Consider the following 25,028-nt stretch of genomic DNA (forward strand, 5'->3'; position numbering starts at 1 on the left):
TCTCTAGAGGACAAATGGCTCCTTACTAACAGATCTATGTAGAGGACAAATGGCTCCTTACTAACATATCTCTGTAGAGGACAAATGGCTCCTTACTAACATATCTCTGTAGAGGACAAATGGCTCCTTACTAACAGATCTCTGTAGAGGACAAATGGCTCCTTATTAACAGATCTCTGTAGAGGACAAATGGCTCCTTACTAACAGATCTCTGTAGAGGACAAATGGCTCCTTACTAACAGATCTCTGTAGAGGACAAATGGCTCCTAACTAACATATCTCTGTAGAGGACAAATGGCTCCTTACTAACATATCTCTGTAGGGGACAAATGGCACCTTACTAACATATCTCTGTAGAGGACAAATGGCTCCTAACTAACATATCTCTGGTAGAGGACAAATGGCTCCTAACTAACAGATCTCTCTAGGGGACAAATAGCTCCTTACTAACAGATCTCTGTAGGGGACAAATGGCTCCTTACTAACAGATCTCTGTAGAGGACAAATGGCTCCTTACTAACAGATCTCTGTAGAGGACAAATGGCTCCTAACTAACATATCTCTGTAGGGGAAAAATGGCTCCTTACTATCATATCTCTGTAGAGGACAAATGGTTCCTACCTAACATATCTCTGTAGAGGACAAATGGCTCCTTACTAACATATCTCTGTAGGGGACAAATGGCTCCTTACTAACAGATCTCTGTAGGGGACAAATGGCTCCTTACTAACAGATCTCTGTAGAGGACAAATGGCTCCTTACTAACAGATCTCTGTAGAGGGCAATGGCTCCTAACTAACATATCTTTGTAGGGGACAAATGGCTCCTTACTAACAGATCTCTGTAGAGGACAAATGGCTCCTTACTAACAGATCTCTGTAGAGGACAAATAGCTCCTTACTAACAGATCTCTGTAGAGGACAAATGGCTCCTTACTAACATATCTCTGTAGGGGACAAATGGCTCCTTACTAACATATCTCTGTAGAGGACAAATGGCTCCTTACTAACAGATCTCTGTAGAGGACAAATGGCTCCTTACTAACAGATCTCTGTAGGGGACAAATGGCTCCTTACGAACATATCTCCGTAGAGGACAAATGGCTCCTTACTAACAGATCTCTGTAGAGGACAAATGGCTCCTTACTAACAGATCTCTGTAGAGGACAAATGGCTCCTACCTAACAGATCTCTGTAGAGGACAAATGGCTCCTTACTAACAGATCTCTGTAGAGGACAAATGGCTCCTTACTAACAGATCTCTGTAGAGGACAAATGGCTCCTTACTAACAGATCTCTGTAGACGACAAATGGCTCCTACCTAACAGATCTCTGTAGAGGACAAATGGCTCCTTACTAACAGATCTCTGTAGAGAACAAATGGCTCCTACCGAACATATCTCTGTCGAGGACAAATGGCTCCTTACTAACATATCTCTGTAGAGGACAAATGGCTCCTTATTAACAGATCTCTGTAGAGGACAAATGGCTCCTTACTAACAGATCTCTGTAGAGGACAAATGGCTCCTAACTAACAGATCTCTGTAGAGGACAAATGGCTCCTTACTAACATATCTCTGTAGGGGATAAATGGCACCTTACTAACATATCTCTGTAGAGGACAAATGGCTCCTAACTAACATATCTCTGTAGAGGACAAATGGCTCCTAACTAACAGATCTCTCTAGAGGACAAATGGCTCCTTACTAACAGATCTATGTAGAGGACAAATGGCTCCTTACTAACATATCTCTGTAGAGGACAAATGGCTCCTTACTAACATATCTCTGTAGAGGACAAATGGCTCCTTACTAACAGATCTCTGTAGAGGACAAATGGCTCCTTATTAACAGATCTCTGTAGAGGACAAATGGCTCCTTACTAACAGATCTCTGTAGAGGACAAATGGCTCCTTACTAACAGATCTCTGTAGAGGACAAATGGCTCCTAACTAACATATCTCTGTAGAGGACAAATGGCTCCTTACTAACATATCTCTGTAGGGGACAAATGGCACCTTACTAACATATCTCTGTAGAGGACAAATGGCTCCTAACTAACATATCTCTGGTAGAGGACAAATGGCTCCTAACTAACAGATCTCTCTAGGGGACAAATAGCTCCTTACTAACAGATCTCTGTAGGGGACAAATGGCTCCTTACTAACAGATCTCTGTAGAGGACAAATGGCTCCTTACTAACAGATCTCTGTAGAGGACAAATGGCTCCTAACTAACATATCTCTGTAGGGGACAAATGGCTCCTTACTATCATATCTCTGTAGAGGACAAATGGTTCCTACCTAACATATCTCTGTAGAGGACAAATGGCTCCTTACTAACATATCTCTGTAGGGGACAAATGGCTCCTTACTAACAGATCTCTGTAGGGGACAAATGGCTCCTTACTAACAGATCTCTGTAGAGGACAAATGGCTCCTTACTAACAGATCTCTGTAGAGGGCAATGGCTCCTAACTAACATATCTTTGTAGGGGACAAATGGCTCCTTACTAACAGATCTCTGTAGAGGACAAATGGCTCCTTACTAACAGATCTCTGTAGAGGACAAATAGCTCCTTACTAACAGATCTCTGTAGAGGACAAATGGCTCCTTACTAACATATCTCTGTAGGGGACAAATGGCTCCTTACTAACATATCTCTGTAGAGGACAAATGGCTCCTTACTAACAGATCTCTGTAGAGGACAAATGGCTCCTTACTAACAGATCTCTGTAGGGGACAAATGGCTCCTTACGAACATATCTCCGTAGAGGACAAATGGCTCCTTACTAACAGATCTCTGTAGAGGACAAATGGCTCCTTACTAACAGATCTCTGTAGAGGACAAATGGCTCCTACCTAACAGATCTCTGTAGAGGACAAATGGCTCCTTACTAACAGATCTCTGTAGAGGACAAATGGCTCCTACCTAACATATCTCTGTAGAGGACAAATGGCTCCTTACTAACATATCTCTGTAGAGGACAAATGGCTCCTTACTAACAGATCTCTGTAGAGGACAAATTGCTCCTTACTAACATATCTCTGTAGAGGACAAATGGCTCCTTACTAACAGATCTCTGTAGAGGACAAATGGCTCCTACCTAACATATCTCTGTAGAGGACAAATGGCTCCTTACTAACAGATCTCTGTAGCGGACAAATGGCTCCTTACTAACATATCTCTGTAGAGGACAAATGTATCCTTACTAACATATCTCTGTAGAGGACAAATGGCTCCTAACTAACATATCTCTGTAGAGGACAAATGGCTCCTAACTAACATATCTCTGTAGAGGACAAATGTCTCCTTACTATCATGTTGTAAATATTCCTGTGGGCAAAATGTACCTGCTCCCCCGTTTCCTTCTGAAACTCCAAACCCATTGAAACACAAGCCTCTGTCCTCCCTGTGGGTGCTGTTATTCTGCTTGACTGATTCCTGCTCTACAGCAGTTCTCTGCAGTAAAACCACTCAGAGATACACTGCTTTCATGTTACACTTCAGGCCATAACTTTTCTCCCTGTAATTATGTAGCCTAGTCTTACTGCTTCTCTCTCTCTCTCTCTCTCTCTCTCTCTCTCTCTCTCTCTCTCTCTCTCTCTCTCTCTCTCTCTCTCTCTCTCTCTCTCTCTCTCTCTCTCTCTCTCTCTCTCTCTCTCTCTCTCTCTCTCTATTTCTTTTTCTTCTCTTCTCTCTACTTGACAATTTCTCTCTTCCTTTGACTACACACTCAGTCAGTCTCCAACCAAATACACTCTCACCCACATTAAGGGCCGCTGCCCTGGGGCTGACCCTGTGCCTCTCAGCGTGCGTGTGTATCTGACGGTGTTGAGAAAGGAATTGCGTATTTCTGTTGTTACCAATGGACAAAAAAGTATTGATTGTATTCTACTATCTTCACTAAGAAAAACCAGCAACCCTCAGACTCAGTTGGAGAACGATGCAGCCGACAGATGCTTGGACCCCTCTGTCAAAGAACATTCCAAAGTGTTGAGTTGCTATCACTCTATTGGACAGAGAGAGAGAGGAAGACGGAGGGAGAGAGACGAGAGAGGGAGAGAGAGAGAGAGTCACAGAGAGACAGAGGGAGAGAGGCGAGAGAGTCACAGAGAGACAGAGGGGGAGAGAGAGAGAGAGTTGGCGAGAGGAAAATAGAGAGAGAGAGGGAGAGAGAGAAAGAGGGAGAGAGAGAAAGGGAAAGAAAGAGAGAAGAGGAAGTGAGAGAAAGGGAAAGAAAGGGAGAAGAGGGAGAGCGAGAAAGAGGGAGAGACAGGGGGAAAGAAAGAGAGAAGAGGAAATGAGAGAAAGGGAAGAAAGGGAGAAGAGGGAGAGCGAGAAAGAGGGAGAGAGGGGGAAAGAAAAGGTCAACCAGTGGAGCACCAACACGTTACAATCTAGAATGATCTGTTCATTTATCTTCCCTTTTCTACTTCGACTTGTTACAACACTAGATAATAGTATAACACATCAAATGTCTCCATTCTTCTGGAACTCTTGTGTGGTGTAATGTTTACTGTTCATTTATGATTGTATATTTCACTTTTGTTTGGTTATTTCACTTGCTATGGCATTGTAAACATATCTCAAATCTAGGAAGAGAAGAGGTGGAAAAGAGGAGAGGAAGAGGAGGAAAAATGTAATGGAAAAGAGGTGTGAGGAGAAGAGGAGAGGAAGAGGAGGAAAATGTAATGGAAAAGAGGAGAGGAGAGGAAGAGGAGGAAAAATGTCATGGAAAAGAGGAGAAAAGGAGAAAAGGAGAGGAAGAGGAGAGGAGGATGAGAGGAAGAGGAGAAGGAGAGGAGAGGAGAGGAGAGGAGAAGAGGGGAGGGAGAGGGAGAGGAGAGGAGAGGAGAAGAGGAGAGGAAGGGGAGAGGAGAAGAGGAGAGGAAGAGGAGAGGATAGAGGAGAGGAAGAGGAGAGGAAGAGGAGAAGAAGAGAGGAAGAGGAGAGGAAGAGGAGAGGAAGAGGAGAGGAGGAGAGGAGAGGAAGAGGAGGAGAGAAGGGGGATAAGTAGGAGTAGCAGGAGAAGTAGGAGGAGGCAGTGATTAGCGTTGCTATACTCAAACTCCACTACGTTGTCCATACTAGGACATGACAAGCGGTTCTGTTTTCACATTTTTAAACTTTCTGTACTTCTGTCAATTGTGTCTCACGCCGTCTACTGACTGAGAGGATCAAGTCTGTCCTGAGGAACCGCTGTACTCACTGGCTGCATCATGTTAGCTCCCCTCTCGTACTGACTCTAGTCTGTCCTGAGGAACCACTGAACTCACTGGCTGCATCACGTTAGCTCCCCTCTCGTACTGACTCTAGTCTGTCCTGAGGAACCGCTGAACTCACTGGCTGCATCACGTTAGCTCCCCTCTCGTACTGACTCTAGTCTGTCCTGAGGAACCACTGAACTCACTGGGAGTCTGGCCTGCGTCGTGTTAGCTCCCCATGCTACACAGGACTTAACACACTTGAATAATACAACACGGCATGTAGAAATATTGAAACTGTTTGTTACTGTTCACAAAACAATGTCCATACAGGCGTGAAACACTTTACAATGCTAGAAACAATGCTAGAAGATAGCGCAAGCTAGCATCAATTCATTACCCATAATCGTCCCTCAACCAATAGTTGATGCCATTTTGTTAGTTTTTTTGCGTTGTTTGTAACTTGTTTTGTAAATAATGTAGCTGTTTCCGTCTCCTATGACCGATAAGAGCTTCTAAACATCAGAACTGGGATTGCTCACCTCAAACTGCACAAAGTGTTTTTCTTCAATGAGTCGGACGCGAGGGATATACTGTTGACACCCGACCAGGCCCCGATCCCCGTAATTCGCTGGTGAAGGAAACTGAGATTTCGAGCAAAAGATCAGGGTGCCATGTGAGGACCCAGCGACAAGTGGCTAATCTGCCCTTGCCTTCTGTCCTGTTAGCTAACGTTCAATCGCTGGAAAATAAATGGGACAAACTGAAAGAACGTATATCCTACCAACGGGACATTTAAAATTGTAATATCTTATGGTTCACCGAGTCGTGGCTGAACGACGACATTAAGAACATACAGCTGGCGGGTTAAACACTCTATATGTATTTATGTGAACAGGTGGTCTGGTATCTCAAGGTTTTTCTCGCCTGAGGTAGAGTACCTTATGACAAGCTGTAGACCACACTATTTACCCAGAGGATTTTCATCTGTATTTTTCGTAGCTGTCTACATACCACCACAGAGCGAGGTTGGAATTAAAACTGCACTAAATGAGCTGTATTCTGCCATAAGCAAACAGGAATAACGCTCATCCAGAGGTGGCGCTCCTAGTGGCCGGTGACTTTAATGCAGGGAAACTTAAATCAGTTTTACCGAATTTCTATCAACATGTCAAATTTGCAACCAGAGGGAAAAAATTCTAGACCAACTCTACTCCACACACAGACACACGTACAAAGCTCTCCCTCACCCTCCATTTGGCAAGTCTGATCATAACTCTATCCTCCTGATTCCTGCTTACAAGTAAAAATTAAAGCAGGAAGCACCAGTGACTCGGTCTACAAAAAAGTGGTCAGATGAAGCAGATGCTAAACTACAGGACTGTTTTGCAGCACAGACGGGAATATGTTCCGGGATTCTTCCAATCGCATTGAGGAGTACGCCACATCAGTCCACAAGCTTTATCAATAAGTGCATTGAGGACGTTGTCAACCACAGTGACTGTACGTACACACCCCAACCAGAAGCCATGGATTACAGGCAACAATCGCACTGAGCTAAAGAGTAGAGTTGCCCCTTTCAAGGAGCGGGACTCTAACCTGAAAGCTTATAAGAAATCCGGCTACGCCCTTCGACGAACCATCAAACAGGCAAAGCGTCAATGCAGGACTAAGATTGAATCCTACTACACCGGCTCGGACTGTAGTCGGATGTGGCAGGGCTTGCAAACTATTACAGACTACAAAGTAAAGCACAGCTGAGAGCTGCCCAGTGACTCGAGCCTACCAGATGAGCTAAATAACTTTTATGCTCGCTTCGAGGCAAGTAACACTGAAACATGCATGAGAGCATCAGCTGTTCCGGACGACTGTATGATCACGCTCTCCACAGCCGATGTGAGTAAGATCTTTAAACAGGTCAACATTCACAAGGCCGCTGGGCCAGACGCATTACCAGGACATGTACTCCGAGCATGCACGGACCAAATGGCAAAGGTCTTCACTGACATTTTCAACCTCTCCCTGTCTGAGTCTGTAATACCAACATGTTTCAAGCAGACCACCATAGTCCCTGTGCCCAAGAACACAACGGCAACCTGCCTAAATGACTACTGACCCGTAGCACTCACGTCTGTAGCCATAAAATGCTTTGAAAGGCTGGTCATGGCTCACATCAACACCATTATCCCTGAAACTCCTGGACAAAAGGAACACCTATGTGAGAATGGTGTTCATTGACTACAGCTCAGCGTTCAACACCATAGTGCCCTCAAAGCTCATCACTAAGCTAAGGACCCTGGGAATAAACAGCTCCCTCTGCAACTGGATCCTAGACTTCCTGACGGACCGCTCTCAGGTGGTAAGGGTAGGTAACAACACATCCGCCATGCTGATCCTCAACACGGTGGCCCTTCAGGGGTGCGTGCTCAGTTCCCTCCGGTTCACTCATGACTGCATGGCCAGGCACAACTCCAACACCATCATTAAGTTTGCTGATGACACAACAGTGATCGGCACCGACAACGATGAGATCACCGACAACGATGAGACAGCCTATAGGGAGGAGGTCAGAGACCTGACCATGTGGTGCAAGGACAACAACCTCTCCCTCAACGTGATCAAGACAAAGGAGATGATTGTGGACTACAGGAAAAGGAGGACCGAGCATGCCACCATTCTCATCGACGGGGCTGTAGTGTAGCAAGTTGAGAGCTTCCTTGGTGTCCACATCAACAACAAACTAACATGGTCCATGCACACCAAGACAGTCGTCAATAGGGCACAACAAGACCTATTCCCCCTCAGGAGACTGAAAGATTTAGCATGGGTCCTCAGATCCTCAAAAGATTTTACAGCTGCACCATCGAGGGCATCCTGACGGGTTGCATCACTGCCTGGAATGGCAACTGCTCGGCCTCTGACCGCAAGGCAGTACAAAGGGTAGTGCGTATGGACCAGTACATTTACCGGGGCCAAGCTTCCTCCCATCCAGGACCTCTATACCAGGCGGTGTCAGAGGAAGGCCCTAAAAATTGTCAAAGACTCCAGACACCCTAATCATAGACTGTTCTCTCTGCTACCGCACGGTAAGCGGTACCGGAGCGCCAAGTCTAGGTTCAAGAGGCTTCTAAACAGCTTCTACCCCTAAGCCATACGACTCCTGAACAGCTAATCAAATGGCTACCCACACTAAATGGCTACACCCCCCTTCCCGCCATACGCTGCTGCTACTCTCTGTTATTGTCTATGCTTAGCCACTTTAACATTCTGCATGTACATAATTATCTCAATTACCTCGACACTGGTGCCCCCGCACATTGACACATTGACTCTGTACCGGTACCCCCTGTATATAGTCTCCACATTGACTCTGTACCGGTACCTCCTGTATATAGCCTCCACATTGATTCTGTACCGGTACCCCCTATATATAGCCCCGCTATTGTTATTTACTGCTGCTCTTTAATTATTTGTTATTCTTATCTCTTGCTTTTTTAAATTATATATTTTTTTAGGTATTTTCTAAAAACTGCATCGTTGGATAAGGGCTTGTAAGTTAGCATTTCACTGTAAGGTACAACACCTGTTGTATTCTGCATTTCACTGTAAGGTACAACACCTGTTGTATTCTGCATTTCACTGTAAGGTACAACACCTGTTGTATTCTGCATTTCACTGTAAGGTACAACACCTGTTGTATTCTGCATTTCACTGTAAGGTACAACACCTGTTGTATTCTGTATTTCACTGTAAGGTACAACACCTGTTGTATTCTGCATTTCACTGTAAGGTACAACACTACACCTGTTGTATTCTGCATTTCACTGTAAGGTACAACACTACACCTGTTGTATTCTGCATTTCACTGTAAGGTACAACACCTGTTGTATTCTGTATTTCACTGTAAGGTACAACACCTGTTGTATTCTGCATTTCACTGTAAGGTACAACACCTGTTGTATTCTGCATTTCACTGTAAGGTACAACACCTGTTGTATTCAGCATTTCACTGTAAGGTACAACACCTGTTGTATTCTGTATTTCACTGTAAGGTACAACACCTGTTGTATTCTGCATTTCACTGCAAGGTACAACACCTGTTGTATTCTGCATTTCACTGTAAGGTACAACACCTGTTGTATTCAGCATTTCACTGTAAGGTACAACACTACACCTGTTGTATTCTGCATTTCACTGTAAGGTACAACACTACACCTGTTTTATTCGGCGCATGTGAGAAATAACATGTGATTTGATTTAATACTTTGTGATAATTTGCGAACCATAACGCAAAATATGCTGATTTCAAAGCTGATTATCACCCAATTTTTTTAAATTCACTTCATTAATTGGCTAATATGTAGCATAGATTTGGTGTCATTTTGGTATTGAGTATCTGGATGATATCGGTACTGAAGCAGAAATTGTGGTATTGTGACAACAGTACAGCATGACGTTCATGTTCATTCAGAATCAGAAGACATCCCAGTTGAGCCCAGATAATGTAACTATCAATATTTAATGAACTAGTTTCAATGGGGAAATGTCTTTCAAGTGATGCACACACACACACACACACACACACACACACACACACACACACACACACACACACACACACACACACACACACACACACACACACACACACACACACACACACACACACACACACACACACACACACACACACACACTCACTATGTGAATGATTGATTCCACTTTTTAATCTATTTTATCATTCCATCAGTCATCAGTGAATCCATATCGTTGAGACGATGGCAGCATATGACTCCTTTAATTAAGAACCATTCCCTCTTTACCCACCCACCTCCCTCCCTCTCTCTCTCTCCCTCTCTCTCTCTCTCTCTCTCTCTCTCTCTCTCTCTCTCTCTCTCTCTCTCTCTCTCTCTCTCTCTCTCTCTCTCTCTCTCCCTCCCTCCCTCCCTCTCTCTCCCCCTCCCTCTCTCTCTCTCTCTCCCTCTCTCTCTCTCTCTCTCCCTCTCTCTCACTCCACATTATACATTTAATGTACATGTACTAGTCAGTCAGGGGATGGTGGGGATTAAGTGAAGAGGAGGACAGTTGAACACACTCTCCCTGCTAACTCAAGGATGTCTATCACTGTTCAGACGGCCACAGGAAACCCACATAGAGAACTGTCAGGTTACGCTCTCCTTCTGAAAAGACACAGGCTGCGTCACAACTGACACTCTACTCCCCTTATAATACTTTTGGACAGGGCCCATCTGGTCAAAGTAGTGCACTATGTAGGGATTGGGTGCCATTTGGGACTCAGGTTGATATGAGGGTCAGAGTGCTGCTGTATCAATGGGTAGGAGGACTATAGCCTTGATCTCAGCTGGTGCTAGGCAACCAGAGAACGTTCCCCATGTGGTTCTAAACCACTTCTCCCCCTCTAAATGGGGATGTAGGTTCCTACGCCATATGTGGTGATACATTCCACCTGATGGAATACTGGAATAGTCCTTGTTCCATGTTTTCAGTTTATGGGGTGACTCATTATTATTGACGGCAAACTGCATAGAAACACTCACTCACACACACACACACACACACACACACACACACACACACACACACACACACACACACACACACACACACACACACACACACACACACACACACACACACACACACACACACACACACACACACACACACACACACACACACACACACACAGACTCAGAAACACAGATTCAGTCAGACACACACACACACACACACACACACAGACTCAGAAACACACACACACAGATGCACACACACACACACACACACACACACACACACACACACACACACACACACACACACACACACACACACACACACACACACACACACACACACACACACACACACACACACACAGAGGCAGGCGCACGCACGCACGCACACACACACACTTACACACCCACCACACAATGATTAAGTAGGGAGCTGACCTGGAAATGTGGGGTTATACAAAGTTTTGGTCATCAATTGAAACGCTGACTAAACACTGACTAACAAAACACTGAGAAACCCTGAACACGTACAGCTCCAGATGGATGGACTGTGCGTGAGTGTGTGTGTTTGCGTGTGCGTGTCTGTGATCAGGGTACACATGTGGTTTAAGATGAATGGGGTCTTGTTTCAATGTTGAAACAGAGCAGAGTGGCAGAGCCCAGATAAGAGCAGTGGATTAATCAGGCCTTAAAGGCTCAAACAACAACACTCTGGGCTCATTAACTACTGTCTGATTCAAAACAGAACACACAGCCATGACGTCATAATGCACAGACAGAACACATAGCAACTACTGCAGCTCGGAATACAGGAGAACAGTAGGGAAGGTGATGTCACAATGAACAACATCTTGTCTCAAGAGAACAACATCATCACACTGAAGGTCACTGTGGGTGTCAAATATATATATATTTTTAAAGAGAGTCATTTGAAGATGGAAGGTTTTATACTAATTTAAGAAGAGAGGATAGAAAGTGTAGGGAAAGTCATGTAGGTGCATTTATTTGGGTAGAGAGGACAATTTGGGTCGAGGGATTTGAAAAGAGAGGACAGAGGGTTAAAACTAATTTTGAGAAGAGAGGACAGAGGTTTAAAACTCATCAGCGTTACATAAATTCTCCTCAGCCTTCAAAACAACACATTCACCCACCACCATCTATCTATGTCCAATATAATGGATGTTACAGACACTGTTCATTAGGCCTTAATGAAACATCCATCACCAATATACAGACGGTTACATGCGTTACAAACGGCACCCTATTTAATAGTGCACTACTTTAGACCAGGAACCATCGGGCTCTGACCATCATAGTGCACTACTTTAGACCAGGAGCCATCGGGCTCTGACCATCATAGTACACTACTTTAGACCAGGAACCATTGGGCTCTGACCATCATAGTACACTACTTTAGACCAGGAACCATTGGGCTCTGACCATCATAGTACACTACTTTAGACCAGGAACCATTGGGCTCTGACCATCATAGTACACTATATAGGGAATAGGGTGCCATTCAGGACGCTCCCTACAATACCTACAATATCTATATTCTACAATATCTACAATATCTACATTCTACAATATCTACAATATCTATATTCTATAATACCTACAGTACCTACATTCTACAATATCTATATTCTATAATACCTACAGTACCTACATTCTACAATATCTACAATATCTATATTCTACAATATCTACAATACCTATATTATACAATACCTACAATATCTATATTCTACAATACCTATATTCCACAAAATCTACAATATCTATATTCTACAATATCTAAATATCTATATTCTACAATATCGACAATATCTATCATCTACAATATCTATAATCTACAATACCTACAATATCTATATTCTACAATATCTATAATCTACAATATCTACAGTATCTATATTCCACATGGATGGGAAGAGAGAGGAGGGTCTGAGTGACCAGTGTTACCGTGGTGATAGAACCTGGTCCTGGATTTTAAGAACACTGGTGGCTGTTCTGTTACTGAGTCTGATGGGGCTGCAATGTTCCACCCCCACTGTACACACACACACACACACACACACACACACACACACACACACACACACACACACGGACACACGGACGGACGGACGGACGGACGGACGGACGGACGGACAGACAGACAGACAGACAGACACACAGACACACACACACAGACACACACACACAGACACACACACACAGACACACACACAGACACACAAGCACAAAGACAGACAAGCACAAAGACAAACGGACACACACACACGCACACACCAACACAGAAACTTGAGCGCGCACGCACACACATACAATCGCACACACAGACACAGACACACATGCACACACACACACACACACACATTTTTGATTAGAGAAAATACGTTGTGTACACAGTAACTCTTTGATCGACTACTTTCATCATTTAGAAGTGCTGCTTGTGTTTCCAACTGGATCCCTCTGCTTTTAAGTGACTCAGTTCATGTACTGCTAGAACTCTGATGTCTAGAATCAGCTTGTAGTATGTAGACATTGTTATGAGGGTTTATTTCAGACAGGTGTACATTATAGTCTCTGAGACTGGTGATGCCCGGCTTACTACCTGGCTTACTACCTGGCTTACTACCTGGCTTACTACCTGGATTACTACCTGGCTTACTACCTGGATTACTACCCGGTTTACTACCTGGCTTACTACCTGGCTTACTACCTGGCTTACTACCTGGATTACTACCTGGATTACTACCCGGCTTACTACCCGGCTTACTACCCGGCTTACTACCCGGCTTACTACCCGGCTTACTACCTGGATTACTACCCGGCTTACTACCCGGCTTACTACCCGGCTTACTACCCGGCTTACTACCCGGTTTACTGCCTGGCTTACTACCTGGCTTACTACCTGGCTTACTACCTGGCTTACTACCCGGCTTACTACCCGGCTTACTACCCGGCTTACTACCCGGCTTACTACCCGGCTTACTACCCGGCTTACTACCCGGCTTACTACCCGGCTTACTACCTGGCCCTGGCTAGATCCGTCAGAGACAAACAGGGCGTCTCGCATTTAAAGACACCTGATACGGAGTCAGATCGAAGTGCTATTAGGTTAGAATGCCGTCATTCCTCTGATGTTTGGAGAGGATTCTGGGTCCATAACGACACTGTCTGTCACTGTTGTAAGGTGTCGCCAGTGAGATTGTCATCACGTGTCACAACGTGCTCTTTGGAAATGCCAAGTTCTTTTCTTTCTTCTCTTTCATCTTCTTTCGTTCTTCTTTCCTGGAAAATATTGACGTTGACAAATTAGATTCATGGTCTTGTCTTGTCTCTTGGTTTCTCCTTGGCAGTACCGTGGTAACAGAGGCTCGCTGCCAACGGACAGAAAGGACAGACTGCTGAACAACATGGTAATAATGAAAGTGATAAATTGATCAGAAGTTCAGAGGGTTTTTGGGTTAAAGCAGAAGGAAACATTTCCTTTGGACCTTCTGTACGTTCCCACAATGCACAGAAGTCAATTCAACGTCTGTTCCACGCCGGTTCAAAGTAATTTCATTGAAATGAGGCGGAGGCGACGCTGAATCAACCAGTGTGTGTCCAGTGGGCCCGGACAATAAAGTCCTGCACGTCTTCCTCTTCAGGAGAAGTGAACCGCTGACACACAGAAAGAATGAAGCAGGTTTTCATTACACCACATTGAGATCATTATACCAGCATTGAGATCATTATACCAGCATTGAGATCATTATACCAGCATTGAGATCATTATACCAGCATTGAGATCATTATACCAGCATTGAGATCATTATACCAGCATTGAGATCATTATACCAGCATTGAGATCATTATACCAGCATTGAGATCATTATACCAGCATTGTAATGAGGACCTCAGAGGGAAATAATCAATCAATCATTGGTGAATGGTTGGTGAAACAATTGTGTAGAATGATACGTATGTGTACATACAAACAACTGATTGGTGCCTTTGTTTAAACCACCTGATGACAGATGTTGTGTCCCAAATGGAATTCTCTTCACTATAGCCCATAGGGCTCTGGTCTAAAGTAGTGCACTATATAGGGAATACGACTCTGGTCAAAAGTAGTGCACTAGGGACTAGGGCTCTGGTCTAAAGTAGTGCACTATATAGGGACTAGGGCTCTGGTCTAAAGTAGTGCACTACATAGGGAATAGGGCTCTGTGCCAAAAGTACTGCACTGTATAGGGAATAGAGCTCAGTGTCAAAAGTAGTGCAGTAGATATAGGGAATAGGGTTCTAGTCAAAAGCAGTGCACTAGATAGGGAATAAGGTGACCTTTGGAATGCAGAAGAGAAAGAACAGTCTTGATGGTCAGTTGGTCATGTCTTTTAATCATTACAATCTTTCGAATCATGTCGACTTCTAACGGAACACAAAACAACATATTTCATTCCTCTGTTTAAGAACTTGGTATGTACATTCTACACATCACGGAGACATCACGTCATGAGTAGGCTAGAGACAGGAGGTCACCCTGCCCACGGGACCTATCCAGGGTCTGTATTCACAATACGGCTAAGAACAGGAGCAGGAGGGCTGATCTAGAATCAAGTTTGCCTTTCAGAACATAACAAATAAGATTACATGGACAGGGGGGACCTGATCCTAGATCTGCATTTATACTCTGAAATTAAACCTTCATCTAACTAGGCAAGTCAGTTAAGAACAAATTCTTATTTACAACGACGGTCTACCCCGGACGACACTGAGCCAAATGTGCGCCGGCCTATGGGACTCCCAATCATGGCCGGTTGTAATACAGCCTGGATTCGAACCAGGGTGCCTGTAGTGATGCATCTAGCACTAAGATACAGTGCCTTAGACCACTGTGCCACTCGGGAGACGCTTTGTGAATACAGGCCCAGGGCTTTAGCTGGTGTTAGTTAATAACAATGGGATTGCAGAGTTCGTTCCTGGTTAGTTAATAACGTAGTCAGGAAATCCTCTGGGCACTACTCATGATGACGATGCCCTCGACTTCACACGCTGGGCGTGGGTTGAGTGAGAACAGATCAGCGTCTCCCAAACTCGCTCCTATTGGGTATTAACCTTGTGCATCATCAAGCTCTGATTAGTCTGAGAAACGCTGGGATAGATCACAAGCACAGGAGTTTCTCCAGGACCTACGACCTAGAGGTTTTCCTGCACGGTGAGGTCACAGAACAAAACATCCACAGAAACAGAAAGCCTTGTATCTTCACCATCTATATGAATAGACATTGTGATGTCTCCATTAGTCCACAGCGCCTGTCCACAACCATACAGACATTGTAATGTCTCCATTAGTCCACAGCGTCTGTCCACAACCATACAGACATCGTGATGTCTCCATTAGTCCACAGCGCCTGTCCACAATCATACAGACATTGTGATGTCTCCATTAGTCCACAGCGTCTGTCCACAACCATACAGACATTGTGATGTCTCCATTAGTCCACAGCGCCTGTCCACAACCATACAGACATTGTGATGTCTCCATTAGTCCACAGCGTCTGTCCACAACCATACAGACATCGTAATGTCTCCATTAGTCCACAACCATACAGACATCGTAATGTCTCCATTAGTCCACAACCATACAGACATTCTGACAGAATATGTCGGGTCAACGAAAAGAGGAAGGGCATAGGGGGGAGGGGGGAGGGGGGAGGGGGGTACCCCATCTCTTATAGTCCCCCTGGAGGTAAGAGCTGGTATGATGCATCCTTATGTCTGATTGGTGGTCGATGGAATGGCTGTCCTTATAGAACCTGAATAACTTACATTTTATACAGTCTGTCTGTTTCTCTGTCTGTTTCTCTGTTTCTCTGTCTGTTTCTCTGTCTGTTTCTCTGTCTGTTTCTCTGTCTGTTTCTCTGTCTGTTTCTCTGTCTGTTTCTCTGTCTGTTTCTCTGTTTCTCTGTCTGTTTCTCTGTTTCTCTGTCTGTTTCTCTGTCTGTTTCTCTGTTTCTCTGTCTGTTTCTCTGTCTGTTTCTCTGTCTGTTTCTCTGTCTGTTTCTCTGTCTGTTTCTCTGTCTGTTTCTCTGTCTGTCCACTCAAATGGGGCCAACAGTTAATGGTGAAACTCAATATTCACTCCCCCAAAAAATTGCACCCAAACAAACTACCCATAATCCTCTCAGAGAGACCGTGAGAGGTCCAGTCCTCCACAGTCCCATAATCCTTGGGGGTTCCAGAAATGTCTGTCAGAATGCCAGACAGACCTGGCAACATTCTAGAATGTCCTGTTTTTCCACAGCTGAGTCTGTTCTCTGGGGTGTTCTGATCTAGTCCTGTCCTGGCCTGAGAGGGCAGAGATAGAGCGCTCTGGGAGGAACGTGTGTGTGTGTCTCTGTGTGTGTGTGTGTGTGTGTGTGTGTGTGTGTGTCTGTGTGTGTGTGTGTGTGTGTGTAAATCTGTGTAAATCTGTGTATATGTCACTTATTTTGACACGGATTAGATCTATAATATAAATGGTTAAGTTATGCAAGATGTTATCAACAAGACGTCTCCATGGTTGTTTTGGTAGGAACGTGCTGAACTAAACTAAACTGTGCTGGCCAACAGTGAAGTACGGTGGCTGCTGAGGGTCATACAGAACCACAGAGCTGATCTTTCAAATGGCACTCTATGCATTATACAGGGCTCTGGTCAAAAGTAGTGCACTATATAGGGAATAGGGCTCTGGTCAAAAGTAGTGCACTATATAGGGAATAGGGCTCTGGTCAAAAGTAGTGCACTATATAGGGAATAGGGCTCTGGTCAAAAGTAGTGCACTATATAGGGAATAGGGCTCTGGTCAAAAGTAGTGCACTATATAGGGAATAGGGTTCTGGTCTAAAGTAGTGCACTATATAGGGAATAGGGTTCTGGTCTAAAGTAGTGCACTATATAGGGAATAGGGCACTGGTCTAAAGTAGTGCACTATATAGGGAATAGGGCTCTGGTCTAAAGTAGTGCACTACATAGGGAATAGGGCTCCATTTGGGCCTCAGTAGCAGTAGAGAACAGGGACACACGGTGTGGACTTACACACTTTCTCACCTGAATTTGAAAATGGTGGGTAAATACCTCCAGCCAATGTGAAGCTACACCAATCCTATGCTTTAAATTACTGACGGGGGTGCTAGTGCACACTTCTAGAAAAGGGAGGAGAATGGGAGCACAGCCAGGGAGTTGTTGAGCGAGGGTAGCGTTTGGTTGGCGGTCGTACACATGGACACAGCTAGCAGGCCTGCCAGTTTTCCTTTAGCAGTAGTTCTCGTCAACCGTGATGTTCGTGGTCAACGAAGAGATTTCCTTGAGGTCCTGAACACAGTGGGGAACGTGGTCCATCCCGTGTGGTCAAAATATGGTCACAGAAAAAGAAACAGTAAAATATTTCATATTTTCAGACTATCGAGGCTTCTGTACCTGCAGTCAACCAATCAATCAATCAACCAACCAACCAATCAATCCATAGGATCTGGACCTGCAGTGCATTAACGGTCCCCTCCAGTAGGTGTGTTGTCTCTTTCTACACCAGAACACTTTAGCAATCTATCTATCAATCAACCAATCAATCCATAGTCCGGGGATGGTCTTCCCCCGTTGGTCAGAAGTTGCTTTCGGCGCCCTCCTCTGGGCGTGTATAACTCTGCGCCCTCTCCTCCAGACAAACGTCCTCCATCAGAGTGCTGCAGTTGTTAGTGCCACCGTGTGGTGTGGAGGGACACTGCAGGGAGGATTGAGTCTTTGCTTTATCCGTCCTGTTGTGGCAGGACCCCACCAATCTACTGCTCTCATTGGGGGTGATGGAGGTTGAGGCAGGGTTGGGATCTGGGTCGTAGTCGGGGTTGGGGGTTAACTGTGAGTCTTTAGGGTCGCTGCCGTTGTCTTGGACACCGGCCAGGTTGCCGGTGACGATGCTGCCGCTCTTGACGTGAGGCGTGTGGCTGTATGTATGACGGTACTCTTCCTCGATGTCTTTACCCAGCTTCCATCTCTTCCACTTTTTCAACATCTCAGACTGGACCTGGAGAGAGACAAACAGATGGAGGGAGAGAGAAGGAGAGAGACAAACAGATGGAGGGAGAGAGAAGGAGAGAGACAAACAGATGGAGGGAGAGAGAAGGAGAGAGGAGGGAGGAAAAAAGGGAGAGAGAGAGACAGAGAGAGAGAGCGGAGCAGATGAAGACAGATAATGATAAGATTCTATAAGAGGGGGGAGACAAGAGAGAGAGGCGGAGAGGGAGAGAGGGGTGAGAGGGAGAGAGGAGTGAGAGAGAAAAGGGGATTCAGACTCACCTCTTTGTTGACGAAACAATACAAGATGGCCACCAGTAGGCCCTGTAGAGAGGGAGAGGTTAAGAACACCTTATCACCATGGTAACACACCGTAACACCACATTAGTTTAGTTTATTAGGATCCCCATTAGCTACTGCACATGTCTCAGCTACTCTTCCTGGGGTCCACATAAAAGACAAATACATGACAAAGTAGAGAACAGTAATAGCATTGGGAGAAAAAGTATCCAATTGTCATACTTGAGTAAAAGTAAAGATGACTTAATAGAAAATGACTCAAGTAAAAGTGAAAGTCACCCAGAAAAATCCTACTTGAGTAAAAGTAAAAAAGTATTTGGTTTTAAACAAACTTAAGTATCAAAAGCAAATGTAATTTCTAAAATATACTTACGTATCAAAAGTAAAAGTATAAATCATTTCAAATTCCTTATTTTAGCAAACCAAATGGCACGATTTTCTTGTTTTTTAAATTTACGGACAGCCAGGGTCACGCTCCAACATTCAGACATCATTTATAAACAAAGCATTTGTGTTTAGTGAGTCCACCAGATCAGAGGCAGTAGGGATGACCAGAGATGTTCTCTTGATAAGTGTGTGAATTTGACCTTTTTCCTGTCAGAATGTAATGTGTACTTTTCGGTGCCAGCGGAAATGTATGAAGTAAAAGTAAAAGTTGTCAAAAAATATGAATAGTAAAGTAAAGATACAAATAAAACTACTTAAGTAGTACTTTAAAGTATGTTTACTTTAGTACTTTACACCAGTAATTAATAGACAAGAACAAGATAAGATGTTACATGAAATACTATTATTTATTTATTTTTTATATATTTTGGAAAGACACCAAGAGACAACCAAAATAATATTTACACACTATTCATATGTACATGTTCATATTCACATTACAGTCTTATTACTACCCTATTTCACCTCTATGACAGCGTTACACCTTATCGCCATGGTGACCCAACATAACACCACATTACAGTCTTATTACTACCCTATTTCACCTCGATGACAGCGTTACACCTTATCGCCATGGTGACCCAACATAACACCACATTACAGTCTTAATAATGTAATGTCCTGTGGGCCCTGGCCAAAAATAGTGCACTATATAGGGAATAGGGCCCTGGCCAAAAATAGTGCACTATATAGGGAATAGGGTGCCATTTGGGACACATCCGATGATGCCCATACAGGAAGTGATGTAAGTTTGATCTCCTGACCTGGAAGGAGTTGAAGAGGAGGTCGTAGAAGAGGCGGATGAGACGCATCTTGGAACCTTTGGGGACGGACTCATCGATGACTAAGGTGAAGAGGATGGCGTGAATACCCAGCAGAGGGATGAGGGTCAGAGTGGATTTAGCCAGCCTGAGAGAGAGAGAGGGAGAGAGAGAAGGGGGGAGAGAGAGAAGGGGGAGAAGGTGAGAGAGTATGAGGGAGAGAGAGAAGGGGGAGGTGAGAGAGCGAGGGAGAGAGAAAGAGAAAGGGGGGGAGGGCGACAGAATGAAAAGGGGGAGGAGAAGGAGAGAGATGGAGAGGGAGAGAGATTGAGAGTTATCAAATTGAAAGAAGGAGGCAGAAGGGGCAAGAGAAAAAGTTGGGGTCATAAAAGGAGGATGTTACAGAGACCAACCACACAATAGACACACAACTTTATAACCTGTTAATATATCAAGTACATGACTTTAGAAGGGAACATGGGATGGAGAGATTTGTAGTCCTCAACCACCTGAACTTGTAATCTGTGTATCTCATCTGATGGGCCTTGAGCTTCGACATCAGGATCTTTATAATCCGGATGAAGATAAAGAAATTCATCTGAGAAAGAGAACGAGAAAAAGACAAAAGGAGAAAGAAATTAAGCCCACCCTAAATAGTCTGTCTGTCTGTCTGTCTGTCTGTCTGTCTGTCTGTCTGTCTGTCTGTCTGTCTGTCTGTCTGTCTGTCTGTCTGTCTGTCTGTCTGTCTGTCTGTCTGTCTGTCTGTCTGTCTGTCTGTCTGTCTGTCTGTCTGTCTGTCTGTCTGTCTGTCTGTCTGTCTGTCTGTCTGTCTGTCTGTCTGTCTGTCTGTCTGTCTGTCTGTCTGTCTGTCTGTGTGTGTGTGTGTGTGTGTGTGTGTGTGTGTGTGTGTGTGTGTGTGTGTGTGTGTGTGTGTGTGTGTGTGTGTGATATGATTCAGGCACTAAGTAAATATTACCCCTCGACATCTATGATTTTAACATGGAAATGCAGGTTTCTGGTTTTACGTCAATATTTGACTACCTTAACTTCCTTTTAATGTGTTCAAAAACATGACATTGTAAATGTAAATTCAATGTAATATACTGGGTCTAATTGAGTCAATTTTCACTCTAAACATAATAATTGGTTTTGCAACAACTTGCCAAATGGCTCTGTTTTTAGAGGATTGTGGGTAATTCAGCATTTTTAGACCTCGTGATACAGATGTGCTATGAGGTGTAATGGTTCCTTCATGCAAGAGGATAATTACTCAGTTAGATGTGCTATGAGGTGTAATGGTTCCTTCATGCAGGAGGATATTTACTCAGTTAGTTGTGCTATGAGGTGTAATGGTTCCTTCATGCAGGAGGATAATTACTCAGTTAGATGTGCTATGAGGTGTAATGGTTCCTTCATGCAGGAGGATAATTACTCAGTTAGTTGTGCTATGAGGTGTAATGGTTCCTTCATGCAGGAGGATATTTACTCAGTTAGTTGTGCTATGAGGTGTAATGGTTCCTTCATGCAGGAGGATAATTACTCAGTTAGTTGTGCTATGAGGTGTAATGGTTCCTTCATGCAGGAGGATAATTACTCAGTTAGATGTGCTATGAGGTGTAATGGTTCCTTCATGCAGGAGGATATTACTCCGTTAGATGTGCTATGAGGTTTAATGGTTACTTTATGCAGGAGGATAATTACTCAGTTAGTTGTGCTATGAGGTGTAATGGTTCCTTCATGCAGGAGGATAATTACTCAGTTAGTTGTGCTATGAGGTGTAATGGTTCCTTCATGCAGGAGGATAATTACTCAGTTAGATGTGCTATGAGGTGTAATGGTTCCTTCATGCAGGAGGATAATTACTCAGTTAGATGTGCTATGAGGTGTAATGGTTCCTTCATGCAGGAGGATAATTACTCCGTTAGATGTGCTATGAGGTTTAATGGTTACTTTATGCAGGAGGATAATTACTCAGTTAGATGTGCTATGAGGTGTAATGGTTCCTTCATGCAGGAGGATATTTACTCAGTTAGTTGTGCTATGAGGTGTAACGGTTCCTTCATGCAGGAGGATAATTACTCAGTTAGATGTGCTATGAGGTGTAATGGTTCCTTCATGCAGGAGGATATTTACTCAGTTAGTTGTGCTATGAGGTGTAATGGTTCCTTCATGCAGGAGGATATTTACTCAGTTAGTTGTGCTATGAGGTGTAACGGTTCCTTCATGCAGGAGGATAATTACTCAGTTAGATGTGCTATGAGGTGTAATGGTTCCTTCATGCAGGAGGATATTTACTCCGTTAGATGTGCTATGAGGTGTAATGGTTCCTTCATGCAGGAGGATATTTACTCAGTTAGTTGTGCTATGAGGTGTAATGGTTCCTTCATGCAGGAGGATATTTACTCAGTTAGATGTGCTATGAGATGTAATGGTTCCTTCATGCAGGAGGATAATTACTCAGTTAGTTGTGCTATGATGTGTAATGGTTCCTTCATGCAGGAGGATAATTACTCAGTTAGATGTGCTATGAGGTGTAATGGTTCCTTCATGCAGGAGGATATTTACTCAGTTAGTTGTGCTATGAGGTGTAATGGTTCCTTCATGCAGGAGGATATTTACTCAGTTAGATGTGCTATGAGGTGTAATGGTTCCTTCATGCAGGAGGAACAAGCAGCATCCTACAGTGTTTGCAGTCCTACCTCCACTGACTGCTAGTGGAATGAGTACTGCGTTTATCAATACCTGCTAAAGTGGGTTAAAATAGCAAATAATTGAAGATGTAAAATAACCTTTTTAAACATTAACACTTGATCACTGAATGTACGTAATCAAATATTATATCTAATAAATAGTACGAATTTTGGAATTTATCAAATTTTGATTTTTTAAATTAAAAATTCAGATTTATGATTTATGCGGTATTCTAGTTACTGAACTTAATATATCAGTGTTTGTGCATCATAATACCTCATGTTGAAATACTCTAGAAGCTGATGCAGATAGTTAAGTCATTTTAATTCATCAGAAAAAGAGCGAGAGAGAGAGAAAGAGAGAGAGAGAGAAGGGGGTTAGAGAGAGGGGGGAAAGAGGGGGGGAGAGAGAGGGGGGGAGAGAGAGAGAAAGAGAGAGAGTGGGGGAGAGAGAGAGAGAGAGAGAGAGAGAGAGAGAGAGAGAGAGAGAGAGAGAGAGTAAACTCACCAGGTAAGCTAACAGGATGGGAGAACGTATAATCCACCAGTAACCCATGTTGATGTTCCTCTCCCAGCACCTAAACAACATCATCAACATCATCATCATTATCACCATCATCACCATCACATCATCACCATCACATCAACATCATCATCATCACCACCATCATCGACACCATCATCACCACCATCATCATCACCATCACATCAACATCATCATCATCACCACTATCATCATCATCCACATCAACATCATCATCATTATCATCATCACCACCATCATCACCATCATCATCATCATCATCATCACCATCATCATCATCATCATCATCATCATCACCATCATCATCATGAGAGAGGGAACAGTCTAAGGAGCGAGAGAGGGAACAGTCTAAGGAGAGAGGGAACAGTCTAAGGAGAGAGAGGGAACAGTCTAAGGAGAGAGAGAACAGTCTAAGGAGAGAGAGAGGGAACAGTCTAAGGAGAGAGAGGGAACAGTCTAAGGAGAGAGAGAGGGAACAGTCTAAGGAGAGAGAGGGAACAGTCTAAGGAGAGAGAGAACAGTCTAGGGAGAGAGAGAGGGAACAGTCTAAGGAGAGAGAGAACAGTCTAAGGAAAGAGAGAGGGAACAGTCTAAGGAGAGAGAGGGAATAGTCTAAGGAGAGAGGGAACAGTCTAAGGAGAGAGGGAACAGTCTAAGGAGAGAGAGGGAACAGTCTAAGGAGAGAGGGAACAGTCTGAGAGAGGGAACAGTCTAAGGAGAGAGAGAGGGAACAGTCAAATGAGAGAGAGGGAACAGTCTAAGGAGAGAGGGAACAGTTTAAGGAGAGAGAGAACAGTCTAAGGAGAGAGAGAGGGAACAGTCTAAGGAGAGAGAGAGGGAACAGTCAAATGAGAGAGAGGGAACAGTCTAAGGAGAGAGGGAACAGTCTAAGGAGAGAAGGAACAGTCTAAGGAGAGAGGGAACAGTTTAAGGAGAGAGAGAACAGTCTAAGGAGAGAGAGAGGGAACAGCCTAAGGAGAGAGGGAACAGTCTAAGGAGAGAGGGAACAGTCTAAGGAGGGAGGGAACAGTCAAAGGAGACCTATGGAACAGTCTCAACTCAAAATGGGATTTAATCAACATTAGTGTATCTAGCCTCATAAAACATATAAATATGAATAAAATATATATATGTATTTTAAAGAGATCTCTGAAAACTCTTAGTCGTAAAAGAGTGATCATTTTTTTAAATTTATTTTTTATTTCACCTTTATTTAACCAGGTAGGCCAGTTGAGAACAAGTTCTCATTTACAACTGCGACCTGGCCAAGATAAAGCAAAGCAGTGCAACAGAAACAACAACACAGAGTTACAAGTGGAATAAACAAGCGTACAGTCAATAACACAATAGAAAAAAAATGAAGTCTATTTACAGTGTGTGCAAATGGCGTGAGGAGGTAATGCAATAAATAGGCCATAATAGCAAGTAATTACAATTTAGCAGATTAACACTGGAGTGATAGATGAGCAGATGATGATGAGCAGATGATGGTGTGTA

General features: G+C 43.8%; 1 protein-coding gene across 1 annotated transcript in view; it reads right to left on the minus strand.

The window, feature by feature from the left end:
• Positions 1 to 15,116: 15,116 nt before the first annotated feature.
• The window catches only part of LOC139568269 (glucagon receptor-like), a 70,963-nt gene continuing 61,051 nt past the window's right edge, over positions 15,117 to 25,028 (minus strand). The window contains exons 10-14 of the mRNA XM_071390017.1: positions 23,496 to 23,565; positions 20,807 to 20,895; positions 20,301 to 20,445; positions 19,072 to 19,113; positions 15,117 to 18,799 (exon numbers count right to left, since the gene is read on the minus strand). Coding sequence (XP_071246118.1) covers positions 18,380 to 18,799; positions 19,072 to 19,113; positions 20,301 to 20,445; positions 20,807 to 20,895; positions 23,496 to 23,565 — 766 coding nt within the window. The 3' untranslated portion in view covers positions 15,117 to 18,379. The remainder of the gene's footprint in view (positions 18,800 to 19,071; positions 19,114 to 20,300; positions 20,446 to 20,806; positions 20,896 to 23,495; positions 23,566 to 25,028) is intronic.

Source organism: Salvelinus alpinus, chromosome 2 (assembly GCF_045679555.1).
Source record: "Salvelinus alpinus chromosome 2, SLU_Salpinus.1, whole genome shotgun sequence".
NCBI lineage: Eukaryota > Metazoa > Chordata > Actinopteri > Salmoniformes > Salmonidae > Salvelinus > Salvelinus alpinus.